Source organism: Mastigoproctus giganteus, chromosome 4, assembly GCF_048544385.1.
Source record: "Mastigoproctus giganteus isolate SK-2022 chromosome 4, ASM4854438v1, whole genome shotgun sequence".
NCBI classification, from domain to species: Eukaryota; Metazoa; Arthropoda; class Arachnida; order Uropygi; family Thelyphonidae; genus Mastigoproctus; species Mastigoproctus giganteus.
Window position 1 is genome coordinate 202,072,378 of NC_143578.1, and position 13,750 is coordinate 202,086,127.

The window sequence follows — 13,750 nt, forward strand, 5'->3', positions numbered from 1 at the left end:
TTCCATAACAAAATATTTTGAAAGCACTTGTAACATTTTTAATGTACTGTAATTTTAGATTTGCTTCATGTAGCTTCCACTGTTACAACAGTGGAACCTAGAACTAAGTATTCCTGCTAGGTCTTTAGAGAAGTTTGAATCACAAACTAACATATTTAACTCTTCTTGCTTAATTAAGTATAGAACGTTATACTTTTGGGTGGCAGTTCATATCTGATAAAGTGAATGGTCCAGAAAGTTTGCAACAGAATAATTCTCACTATATTCATCACTTCCTTCTTTATCCCATGATTTTGGGGCTCTGCTATCAGTAGGTCTTCATTATGTGGAATTGATTTGGTACATTATAGCCTTAGCTGCTAATGTTCCATTAAACACCAGATAATCAACAAAACAACCAACCATTATTTGGAACAGATCTTATTGCAGCTGATATGTTACAATATTTGATGCTGAGCTTGCTTTTTCTCAATATCCCTGATATTTTTGTCATGCATAAAAAGCAATCGTCAGTGCAGTTGCAACACCATAGGAATAACAAAAGGCATACAACATATAGGAGTCAAAATATTGTTGTGCTCACCAATATTGCAATCAAAGTACAAAGAATATACACAGTTTAGTAATATTGTAGATTTTCTTCCTATGAGTTTTTGTTATAAACCATCCACATTTGTACCAGAAATTGTCAAGACAGTTCAGACACTTTCTTTGCTTCTTGCATAAACATTTAACAATAGAATGCCAAAAATGCTATTGTTAAAATGCATTAGATATGCAAATAAATTGCACATGCATAGCCAGTAAAGGTTATTTATGTATATATCATGTGCAAACATTATTTGCAGATAATAACAGCAATCAGTGTTACATCCACTTCCCTAAATATGTAAGATATACATATTATGGTTAAACGTAGAAACCTGTGCATATAAAAATTGTGATGAGAAATTTCAAGAATTCTTTTCAAAATCTACATATAAATGTAATATGGGACAGGGTAATGGTACAAAATCCAACTAATGGACACTAGATAATAGTCGTGGGAAGATAAATGACTAAAGATTTAAAACCTATGCATAATGACAATACAAATGGTAATAATCTGTGACTAATGCTTCATTATATTTAGTGGATTTATCAAAAAGTTTTGAATTTAGGTGGAAAAATGAAAATGGCTAACAATAATCAGAAGGGAAGGATGGGTGATGTGGGAATGTGTTTTTTTTTTTTTTTTTTTTGCTGCTGTTTTAGAAGCTTGTTTTCTTGCATCATTTACCACTACTAATAGTAATATCATCCCAAAAGGACTCTTAAAGATATTAGCATTATGTCACTGAAGTCATTTGAGGAAGACAAAATTACAAAAAATTATTTTGACAGTTTGAGTTTTATTAATGGTTTAGAAAAGTCTGTAGTAAAGAAAGAAAATGCTGAACTTAAACTATTCAGAGAACTAAAAATGAATTAAAAAAAAAGTAATAAAAACTAATGCACATGAAATGGTTTAAAATTTTACAATTATCATAAATGATGAAAATATTTTTGATATATATATATATATATATATATATGGTGTTGTATGTAATAGTATTAATTATAAAGCAGTATGAGTAAAAAACTTCTTTATTTTCAACAGTTCTTCCATTAACCGTTCCCTATCTATATCAGACATTCCTTAACACTAATCAGAGATTCCACTGTCTTTTAATTTTTGTGTAAGTATATATGCTTCACCTCCCCACTTGTTCTGTTGGCTCGTATACTAATTTGTACATTTCAGGAAATTGGGTAATTACAAATAAACGTATGCAGTTTGAAAAACATCACTTAACTTATTACAGATATGAGCAAAGGAAATTACTCTACATTTACATGTGGAATAAACAAGACATTTTATTCCTTGGGATGCAGATCTCAAAGGTTTCAAAAACAGTTTCCTGTTTTCAGGGGAAAAGGCTGGTTGTACATGATCCATGCCCTAGGAAAAGTCATGTGACATCACAAAAGAGAGGGTAAAGTCTGAAGGATCTCTGCTCACATGGCTGCAATCCATCGGTGTGCTGAAATTGACTTCAGATGATCAGGGGAAGATACTTCTAACTGTGTGGGGCCTGTATTGCTAGAAGAGATGTACCTGAGAATCAATCCCTGTAGATTTTAGGTTTCAGTCTTCGTAGATCTCTAGAGTAGTGAATTGTGAAAGTGCATTGTGGTGCAGTTCACCACAGTGATGGATCCATAGTCTGTATGTGCTTTTCTTTTTTGGAGAAAGAGAGAGGACACAAGGAGATTTAAAGGGAACCCCCTTAGGGCTACAAAATTAGAGTAGAGTTTTAAATGCATTAAAACTGAAAATGAATTTCTTTAGCTCATGAAAGTATTCTATTTTATTTTTCCATAAATAATGTACTTTTATATGCTTCTGTTAGATAGCCATTACGAAAGCTAACAGTTCAGGGGAGAATTTGTCAAGTGTTGTGATTCAAGACTTAAAATTAGGTGAAGGAGCAGGATTAGAAAATGGAGATTCAGCAGAAATTAAATATACTGGTTGGCTTCTGACTAATCACACATTTGGACAGGTAATTCACTTTTACATCCTCTAATGTATTGTGCACACCATATTTAATTCCTTCATTATTATCTCTGAGTATATTAATTTTTCCAGTGGTGTAATTTATTAGTTTACATTAGTTGATTTTGAATTTGGGTGAAAAAAAAAAAATGATGTTACAGTAACATAAATTGTTTTATCTCAGCAACCAGGTCTCTCTCTTTTTTTTTAACATATGTAAGTACAGTCCATTCCGTTTATTTGGGACATATCGGGACTAGTGCATTTTGGCCCGATTAAGTGGCTGCCCCAATTATCTGAAGTTTCACGTAAATAGTTAAAAATACAATGTATCCCCCCCCCCCTTTACAATCGGTTTACTGTACAATCAAATCATGTTACAGCGAACTCAACATAGTAAAGTACCGTTCACTATACGATGTGCAGTAAGCGCCGGTCATTGTGGTCATTGTGGTCTGTGAATTGAATTTTAATTCTATTAAACAGCGATTCTAATTAGCGAAAATAGGAGGAATATTATCCACAGGCTATAAAAGCAAAAATATATATTAAGCACAAATTTACCCTTTATTACCTTACCAATTAAAAAATTAAATGATATGTGAAAATTGGAAGAATATACGTGATAATTGGAATAATTAATATGTACTGTAATATGTACATACGAACTAGTTGACATTTCTGTTTACTGACATTTGTGGGTGGTGGTTAAAATTTAAAACAGTAAAAAGATAAGAAATTAACAACAAAGAACACGGCACACACAAATTGCAAGTAACACGATACGTGCAAGTGAGAACGGCGTAACGAGTTACAAAGCTTTAAAATAGGAATGAAGAGAAGACCTGAAAATTAATTTTTTTATATGATTGAAGATTTCATGAAAGTGTAAACACATTTCACCAGAATAACCCACAGAATTCCAGTTGTCAGTATTATTGCAAATTCAGTAAGATCGAGTTTACTGTCCATTTATGATAATTTCACTAACATAAAAGCCCAATAAACAGGTGACTGTTAATTGTTTTTATAGTTTTATGGTTGTGACCTCCAGAATTTCAACCAAACCACATAGTACTGTCGGAGACAATCGTAGGGTAATCTCCAGTGCTGCGGTCTCCTGCCCCAATTAAATGGCATGCTGTCCCAATTAAGCGAAGTAAACTGGCTATTTTCTCGATTGGTTTCTGTTTTTTAAGATTTGCCCCAAATAAACAGCTGCCCCGATTAACCAGTGGCCCAAATAAATGGAATCCACTATATTTAAAACCATAAATAACAAGTTGAGCTATGCACACACCTTTGTAATTAATTTAAATAATTTTTAGATAGTGTTCTAAATAGATGAATTGAATATAACCATTGGCTGTAACTTGAGAATGTTTCACAAATGTGTTTCCTGAATGTGTGTGGACTCCCTGTGGTGAGTTTTCAATAGGCATGGGGTCTGTGGAATGAGTTTATCAAATTTTGAAGTTTTGTTAAAATGAAATCTTTGTAAATAAATGCTTTTCGAAAGAAAAAAAATTGATAAAGGAATTGTAAAAGAACTCATTACTTTTTTTTTTTTTTTTGAAGCAGTAATATCTTCTACATTTATTTATGTAGAGGATATTACTACACTTAATTTGATTTCACAATTGTGTATCTGAATTGCAGAGAATTTGAAACTTTTTTTTTATGCCAGAATGGCTGAAGGTGTACAGTGTCCTCCTCCAATTTCAGTAGCTAATATCATGTTGCCATGTATTAAAACCATATATACTAAGTTGGAAATGTGGGTAAGAGATTGTAGCACGTACTGGAAAATTTTTGAGGCAGTTCATGGGTAAATGAACATATTATTTGAAATGATTAAAATCCTGGATCTACATAGATACTTTCCAAAGACCCATATGAAAAATATAGATCAGTGTATTGATCTCCTGAATGGGTTAAAAAAATGAGTAATGAGTTCTGTGGATCTTGGAATCTGGATATTATAATTATTTACAGCTTGATAAATTTTGTAAATTATTAATTTTGTGTGACTTCTGTATATATCCTATTAAAAATTAATTATAAGCTGATTATTTATTAATAAAAATTAATTGATTAACAATATATAAACATCATATCATGCACATGGCTCATAATATTTGCTCAACTTTTTTTTATGTGCTTTATTTTCTCTTGAATTTTAACAGAAATAAAAGTACCATTTAATTCATATCTTTTGTGATTATTGGAATAGATAAAGCAATAATTATTCATAATAATTCACACACACACACAAAATATGAAATAAGAAGTAAGTTACAGAATGAAATAATTGAGTAAAGTAGGTCGCTAAGTAAATTAAGTATGTGTCGGAAAAGAAGATAATTGGAAAGTAGGTGTTACCAGTGAAGAGATGGATGTGCTGAGACTAATAGGTGCTTTATATATTTGCAAATATACCTAAAAATGGAAAAGCACTAGAGTACCATAATATCCTGGTTTATAAATACCATGAAATCCTGTGAATTAGTTCAATAAATCAGGAGCGATTTTCCCTTATATTTAATAATATAATGGGGGAATGCTTATCAAAATTTTTTTTTTTTACATTTTTTTTTTTTTACAGTATGGTTGATGCATTATCAATTTAATGCATATGTTACACATTATTTTCCACACTGAGTAGCTACTATATTATGGAGAAACATACTAAGGTACATTGTCACAAATTGGAATACTCCTTCAGTAACAGCATCTTGTGTTCATACTATGTAATATAAAGCAGGTGGGCAGATATGTAGGGATGTTGTATAGATGCAATTCAGTGCAAGAATGGGTGCTGAATTGCACACAAACATATGACATTTCAGGTGTCAGTATATAACATTGCATAATAGTTATTACCAGACACATCAGTATGAGTGCCTCGAAGACTGCAACCTTTCCGGGGGGGCACCTCCGTAGCCAGATGGGCAGGAGAGCAGTGCGTAGCGCACGCTTCTTGATTAGACCAGGGTTCGAGCCTGTGCCCACCAAATACGGAGGATGCGGAAAGGTCAAGAAATGACCACTGCATATCCCCGGAGCAATATGGACTTAGTTGCTAATGCTCCTGAAAACCAAATAATAATAACCTTTCCAGGGGTTTTCACTTTTTTTTTTTTTTTTTTTTTTATGAAAACCCTAAACACGAGAGGTATTAGAACCTATAGTACTTAGTACCATGCTTGGGTTGGAGGTTGAGAAGACAAAAGAAGATATTTGTTGACATTAGACTTGAACTTCTGCAGACGTTTCTTGAACTTCTGCAGACGTTTCTTGAACTTCTGCAGAGGTGTTGGGAATGTTGGGAGATGTTTTACCAAGATTATTAATACATGAGTTGGAAGAAAAATTGGATGCTAGCAGGTCAGCTTTATCCTTGGCTGAAGTGATTAACCTAACTGCCCTCTTCTGAATGGAATCTAGAAGCCTGAGAGAGGTTTTGGGGGCACTGCCCCAGATGTGGGAACAATAATTTTCAGGAAATACATATGAAGGAAGGTTGTTCCAGAAAATGGCAGTTAAATGAATAAACGAGGAACATGGAAAGTTGGTTCTGTGAGTTTGAAGTTGGACAGTAAATGGACGTTGGCTGGTGGCAGCACGTGTTCGGACCGTTTTGAGAGAGAGAGCGGGAATTATAGAAACCAATTCAGAAGAACAGTGCTCATGGAAATATCTGTAGAAAAGCCATGCAGCAGAAACAGTACATCTATGAGACAGGGAGTGCAGAGACTCTGTTAGAGAGGAGTCATTAATTAACCTAACTGCCCTCTTCTGAATGGAATCTAGAAGCCTGAGAGAGGTTTTGGGGGCACTGCCCCAGATGTGGGAACAATATTCCATGATAGGATGGATTTGCGATTTGTACAGAGTGAACAGCTATTTGGAAGAAAAGTAATGCCGAGAGCAAAAGAGAAAACCAAGTTTTTTTAGATGCAGAGGAAGCAATATTTGTAATGTACTTGTGCCAAGAGAGTTTAGAAGTCAGGGTATTCCCCAAAAGAGATATATCATTTTGCCTAGAAATCGGAGTGTCACCAAAGATAAGCATAGTAACAGAAGAATCCTTTTTTGCGAGATATAAGACAATTAAGGAACTGGCAGCAGATATTCAAGAAGTTGAGGCTGATTGAGCAGGGCAAGGTTTTTCAAAATGGAAAGTGGAATGCAATGTGCTATCATTGGCAAAACTATGGATAGGATTTCCAGTCAATGGAAGAAAGTCATTAATATACAAGAGAAAAAGAGTAGAGGGAAGAACTAAACCTTGGGGGACACCAGCATTAGTGGAGAAGTTAGAAGACAGAGAACCATCTACCATCACCCTCAGTGAGCGATCAGAGAGAAAACTGGATAACCAATTATAAAAAAAAAAAAAAAAAAAGTTTGCAAACTATAAGATCCTTATGCCAAACACGATCGAAAGCCTTTGAAATGTCATGAGCAACTGCTTATGTTTCACCAAACGTTTCCATTGAATTTCTCCATTAATGAGTAACATAAGCCAGAATATCACCAGTGCATCGACACTGATGGAATCCATACTGGCGATCGTTGATCAGATGGAAGGTTTCTAGGTAGTTTAAGAGTTGGTGGTTAATTGATTTCTCCATTACTTTAGAAAGAGTAGAAATAATTGCAATGGGACGATAATTGGATGAGAGGGATTTGTAACCCTTTTTAGGAACTGTCTGGATATGAGCAAATTTCCAAGCAGAAGGAAAAACACCTTTGGAATAAGAAGGTGAAAAAAGGTGGCAAAGAACAGAAGTAAGTTCAGGAGTACAAGTTTTGAGAACAAGTAGAGAAATACCATCAGGACCTGGAGCTTTCTTAGCATCAAGATTCGTCAAAATCCTTCTGACATCCTTTTGACGGAAGACCACAGGAGGCATCGAATTGAACGTGTTGGGAGATGTTTTACCAAGATTATTAATACATGAGTTGGAAGAAAAATTGGATGCTAGCAGGTCAGCTTTATCCTTGGCTGAAGTGACAACAGATCCATCTGGTTTTGACAGAGGTGGGAGCAGAGATGGGCAAAAGTTGCCGCCAAAAGCTTTGACAAGAGACCAGAATGCTTGGCTACCATTAGGGCAAGAAGAAAGTTTTCTATTCTTAGACTGTTCAAAATCTAGTTTGAACTGATTAATAACTGTTTTACAATTGTTGTGAGCTTTGGTGTAGGCAAAAAATGAAACTGAAGAGTTGGAAACAAGCCAATTACGATATGCAACATTCTTCTCTTGAACAGCCGTAGCACATTTATTGGAAAATCAAGGTTTAGATAAAGGACGAAATTTTAAAGTGGAGTGTGGAATAAAGGATTCTATTCCTACAAGAATAATTTCACTGACACGATCCTAGCTAACGTTGACATCAGAAGTTTTGAAACAGTAGGCCGACCAAGGAAAAGAAGAAAAGAAATCTCGCAGGTCATACCATTTTGCATTCTTGTAATGCCAAACAATGAGGTTGGGAATAGCCATGAGATAAAGGCTCCATTGGAGAAGAGACAATCACCAAGTTGTGATCTGAGGTACCTAAAGGACCACTCACTTTGACAGTGTACTTAGAAGGGTTGTTTGTGAGAAAAAGATCAAGCGTGTTGGCTGTATGGTTATGCTTGTCCAGTATTCTTGTAGGTAAATGTACAATCTGTGCAAGGTCATTAGAAATTGCAACAGCCTCAGTATCACGACCAGCTGGATCGGTGTGACTAGAAGACGGAAGCCAGCTGGAGTTGTGAACGTTAAAATCGCCTCACTGTTAGGAAAGTGAGACTGGAGAAAGTCAAGTTTCAAAGAGAGGAAGTGAAAGAGCTCCAAGTGATTAGTGGAGTTGGGAGAATGGTAGAGACAGCAGATGAATTTGACACAATGAGGCAGAGAGATTTTAAGCCGGAGAAGATCGAAAAGAGGAGATTCCAAATTACCAATTCTCTGACAGGGAATATCGGAATGGACATATGCACAAGTACTACCTTTGAGTCGAAAGGAATCGTACAACAAATAATTTGAGCATCTGAAATGAGCAGTATTTGAATTAACTGAGATTCTGTCAGAAAAATTACGTGGGGTTTGGCAGACTGCAAGTGGAAATGGACATCATTGAGATTAGAATTGAGACCATGTATATTTGTGAAATGAACTAGGAAGTGTTTGGGAGGTTTAGATCTTTTTGCAGATTAGCTTACTCTATTAGTTTGACAATTCATGGTGTATTCAATAGTAAGAAAAAGTGGAGGGGGACATGCTTTATGAAGTAATGAAATTTTTGTATATGGCGTACACATGGTAAGAATATATCCAGATCCTTGACAATGCCCCCCGCATACACACTACTCGGACTCTCTCCAGTCACTATCTGGCAGCTAGCTGATCTAGAAGCCTCCTAAAGAGTTACCAGTAGGTTTGGTCAGGTGTACTAACTAGTGGCCAGCCTGCGAACACCGTTTTAGAGCTGTACCCTCGTAATGTAAGGAAGATTGGATCTTGCCATGATGTTCATCATATCCTCAAAAGAAAGTCATGTCATACTGCATGATGGAAGAGATGGGGAACAGTTGACCAGAACTTAGCTCTGGAGACTAAACATGGGGTCCATCACTTGAACCCTCCAATAAGCAAAGTGGTGGTATTACACTGGTTGATGAGAGTCATCTACCACCTAGTATTGCCTGGTAACAGAGAGGGGTGGCATTCCTCCATGTAGTGTGGGTGCCACAGTTCGGACCCTGCATACGTTGGTTCATACCTGGGTAGCCACCTACAGTGTGCTTATGCATGGAGATTATATCCAGGATTACTAACAGTCACACCATCGTAAAGGTGCAAGCAGAGGATTTGGCTGTCACAGACTGTCTGGACTTTGCCGAAATTGGGTCTACTTGACTTGAATGTCACCTGAATATCAGTTTCATCAGTGTTTTAGACTCCCATGTAGCCAGTACATCTTTGGCATATCAAGAGAATGTCTGTGACATTGTCAAGGACCAAAGACAAGGACATATGACTGTGTCTTGGATTTATCCATAATGGTCCATTAGCCATATAACGTCCAGCCGCTTGTGACCTTCTGGTCATAAAGAACTTTGATGTGAGAGGTCAGCAGAGGATTACAAGAATGTAGCTTTTCTTGTAAGGCTACATTCTTGTAATCTACAGTTAGTCAAATAACAACTAAGTACAACAGTGGTAAGCAAAGAGGCATTTTAGAACATGTAGCTCGTCATGGATGGGGTTTTGCAAATGATGACTGAACTGGGTTCCATTCCTAACTGCAAAAAAAACAAGAAGGTACAGTTACAGTGACCTCAGGACCTACACTGGAGGATTAGGAAAATGTTGCATGGTCAGATGAATTCTGATACCTGATGTTTTATGCTGATAAAAGGATTGGAATGTGGAAAAATAGCATGAGGCCATGGGTTCATCCTACTAGATATCAGCATTTCAGGTTGGTAATGGCAGTGTAGTGGTATGAGAAGTGTTTTTGCAGTGCATATTGGGCACCTTTGATACCAGTGATGCAAAATTTGGATGTCACACGATAATGTGGCGTGTCACGTTGTGAGAAGTATACAAAACTGCTTCCAGGAACTCTAGTCACCAGATCTCAATCCAATTGATCACCTGTAGGATGAGGTGGAATGTGCCCTTCAGAATATAGATTTGCAACTATCAAATTTGCAGCAGTTGTGAGGAGCAATTGAGTCAACATTGACCAGCATCCTTGTGATGTGCTTTCAATGCCTCTGAGTGATTGCCTTGACAAATCCAGGCTGTTCTGAGTGTGCTAAAAGGGGACCTATTTGCTATTATACCTAACAGAGCTCCCTCCACCCCACCTTTATACTATCAGGTGCATGAGAATTCCTTGGAGTTCCCAAACATTGCCATCTTATGCTCGAATTAATAAAACACTAATTTAATTGGGCGAAAACTGAGCCATTGATGGCCTAATTTTATTTAATGTGGAATGCTTGTTTTTGATAAATCAGACACTGATTAAAAAAAAAATTCTTTGTAAGTATCAGATAATTAAATATTTACAAAATTTTCTAAATTAAGTACATGTAAACGTATCGGGAACAAAATCAAATACATTAAATATGCTGTCTATCATGCTCAAGTGTTTTACAGTTTTTATGCCAAAAAGCTGTTTTGTTTATACTAAAATTTTTACTTCATGATCAGCTTAAACAAAGTTCTTTTTAAGTTTTTTTTTTTTTTTTTTCTCTCTTTTAGAACCATAATCTCACCTCTAGTGACCTCATACAGATTTCATTGTGTAGCTTTGTTCCAACAGAGATTTACATATTCATCATATGCATGTGATAATTTATTAGAATAAAAGTGTAGTTCTTATAACTAGACAAGTTTGTTTATAAATACCATGAAATCCTGTGAATTAGTTCAATAAATCAGATAAAGTTCAACAAACAAATAAAAATGAACACTGCTACCAAGAAAATTGTTAACGTTGGACCTTAGAATCTTCCATATTCAGTTTGTACAATGAAAAGTTCTTGAGACTGTAAGTAAAATGCTTCTTGAACTGTTTCATGGATTTTTGGAAGGTAAGACAGTGCAGATACTTTCCAAACACCAGTTGGTTTAGTGTCACTTGAAATGTACAGTGATTGTGAATTTCTTGAATTCGCATCACATCAGAATTGCTACTGCCCTGCAAGATCACTCACACAAGCATGCGCACACACACTTCACAATGCAATTTTATTAAACGATTGGTTCCTTTGTTTGAGAGGTAGTACTGCTCTGCCCAGGAAATGACAATGCTGTATTTGTAAAGCAGGTGGTATATACTGACATGCACAGAACCCCATGTCCCGTGAATTTTGTTTCCAAGGTAGCATTACATTTTATATTGAATATCTTGTATTAATTCAAAAAAACTAAGTATTGATCTATATGCATGATTGACTTATTTTCTGAACATTATGGTACTAATAATTTTCCTTCTGTGGTAGCACAAAGTGTGATAATTATGAATATTATAAGTATAATCATAATCTAATTATGATTATACCAATTACTACAAGTACAAATTTTTAAAAATTTAGATGTCTCTTGGTAATTTTTCAAGCACTGATGTTTTTATGTTATCATCTTCTTGCATATTCTACTCAGAAAATTTGTTTAAAATTGCTTTAATTAAACAAATAAATACCAAAAAAATTTAAGGCAAAGACCTCATGCTAAGAGACCTATAAAAGTATTGTAATAGCCCCAATTTGTATTAGCATTAAGCAAACTAAGTTTGCTATGTCATGCATTGATCTCATATTGTGGAGGCCCTTTGTCATTGCACTGTGCACTTTAAATAAAGAGCTCTGCCCCAATAGAGAAGTATATTTATTTAAAATATTTTAAAAATTTTAAATATACTTGCTATTTATTTAAAATATATCCACTTTCCAGGCTTTAGTTTTGATCCCTTTGTGTGGAGAAGTTGTCGCATGCTACAACAGTTTTAAAGCAATTTCAGAAGGTAGTGCATAGCCTCAGTCTAGAGGGCTGCATGGGCCTATATTTTTTATTTTTACCTGGCCCAACCCGAGCTCAAATTTTTTTTTTTTTTTTTTCAAAGAACCGATTTTTATCCCACCCCGATTGAAACTTTTTATATAAAAATTGCTAACATTACTTTGAAGTTTCATAATAATAAAAAAAAATCAACTTTCAGATTCAAAATTCAGTATTAATAATTATATAACAATAATAATTATCCAAAATAATTATTAATTATATAAAAAAGAAAATGTAATAAATTTTCAATGTACCATATTTAATATAATTCCAAAACAAATATCAATATCCACCTCTACTTAAATTAAAATTAGAGCTGACTGTCACTTCTCTCACTGAAAATTCTCAATGTATGAATGATGTGGAAGCATTCCTCTTACCTGTATTTTTAAATTATTGGTTAGTATTGGATATAGCAAAGAAGCGGTTAGAAAGTGTTATAAAATGAATGTTCTTACAATTGAAAGTAGGTGAACCCAAAATCTTGGATGTAGTAGAACTAGGGATTAACTGTATCACACTTAGCATTAGCATTAGTAGAGGCATATGATGCAAGAAAGCAAGCTTATGCAGCATCAGCCAAAAAAAACCCTTCCACTTCACACCCCTCTTGTTCGTTCGAAATACCTGTCCAGCTGAGCCTTAAATTTATTAAGGCTATCAACTTCCACAACAAGGGATGGAAGTCTGTTCCACCAACCAACTACCTGCTGGCTAAAGGCAAATTTCCGCACATCTATCCTACATCTGTCTTTCCTCAATTTGAATTTATGCCCTCTCAGGTGATTATTCTGAGCAAGAGGAAGAATCTCATCAGCATTGAGCATGCTCAAACCATTCAAGGCTTTATACACCTCTATCAGATCACCTCGCCAGTGCCTAGTCTCCAGACACTGTAATTTGCAAAACTTAAGCCTTTCTTCGTAAGAGCAACCCTTCATTCCGTTCAGTAACCTGCCCTTCTCTGTACTCGTTCCAGCAGCTCTCCATCCTTCTTGAAATGAGGCCTCCAGACCTGTATACAGTACTCAAGGTGTGGCCTGACCATTGCCTTATACAAGGGAATAATCACTTCCTTATCCCTGCTAGAAAAATTCCTGTATATCATTGACAAGACACTATGAGCTACTCTTGCAGCCAGTCTGCACTGCTCAGAGAACTTCATATCTGCCTGCATAATTACCCCCAGGTCCTTTTCATTCTCTACCACTGTCAGTGTAATACCACAGAGTTGATACGTTGCTCTGGGGTTGCTGTTTCCCATATGTAGTAGTTTACATTTGTCAATGTTAAACTTCAGTTGCCACCTCTCAGCCCATCTGCTCAACCTTTCCAGATCCTGTTGCAGCAGCATAGCATCAGTAGCGTCTTTAACAACCCTGCCAACCCCAACCTTTGTATCGTCTGCAAACTTGGACATTAAGCTTGATATACCATCGTCAATATTATTTATAAATACAGAAAACAACAATGGACCCAACAACACTGAACCCTGAGCGACTCCACTAATAACATTAGTCCACGATGAGCAGTGTCCATTAAATACCACTCTCTGTCTTCTGCCACTCAACCATCCCTTTATCCCTAGCAACAATTT

The 13,750-nt window shown here is 35.7% G+C and overlaps 1 protein-coding gene across 6 annotated transcripts in view; it reads left to right on the forward strand.

Annotated features, from left to right (window-relative positions):
• Positions 1–13,750, forward strand: part of LOC150087330 (FK506-binding protein 15-like) — a 373,115-nt gene that overhangs the window by 84,225 nt on the left and 275,140 nt on the right. For all 6 annotated transcript variants that reach the window (XM_090371133.1, XM_090371131.1, XM_090371135.1 and 3 more), the window contains one exon: positions 2,433–2,585. In XM_090371133.1, coding sequence (XP_090227259.1) covers positions 2,433–2,585 — 153 coding nt within the window. The remainder of the gene's footprint in view (positions 1–2,432; positions 2,586–13,750) is intronic.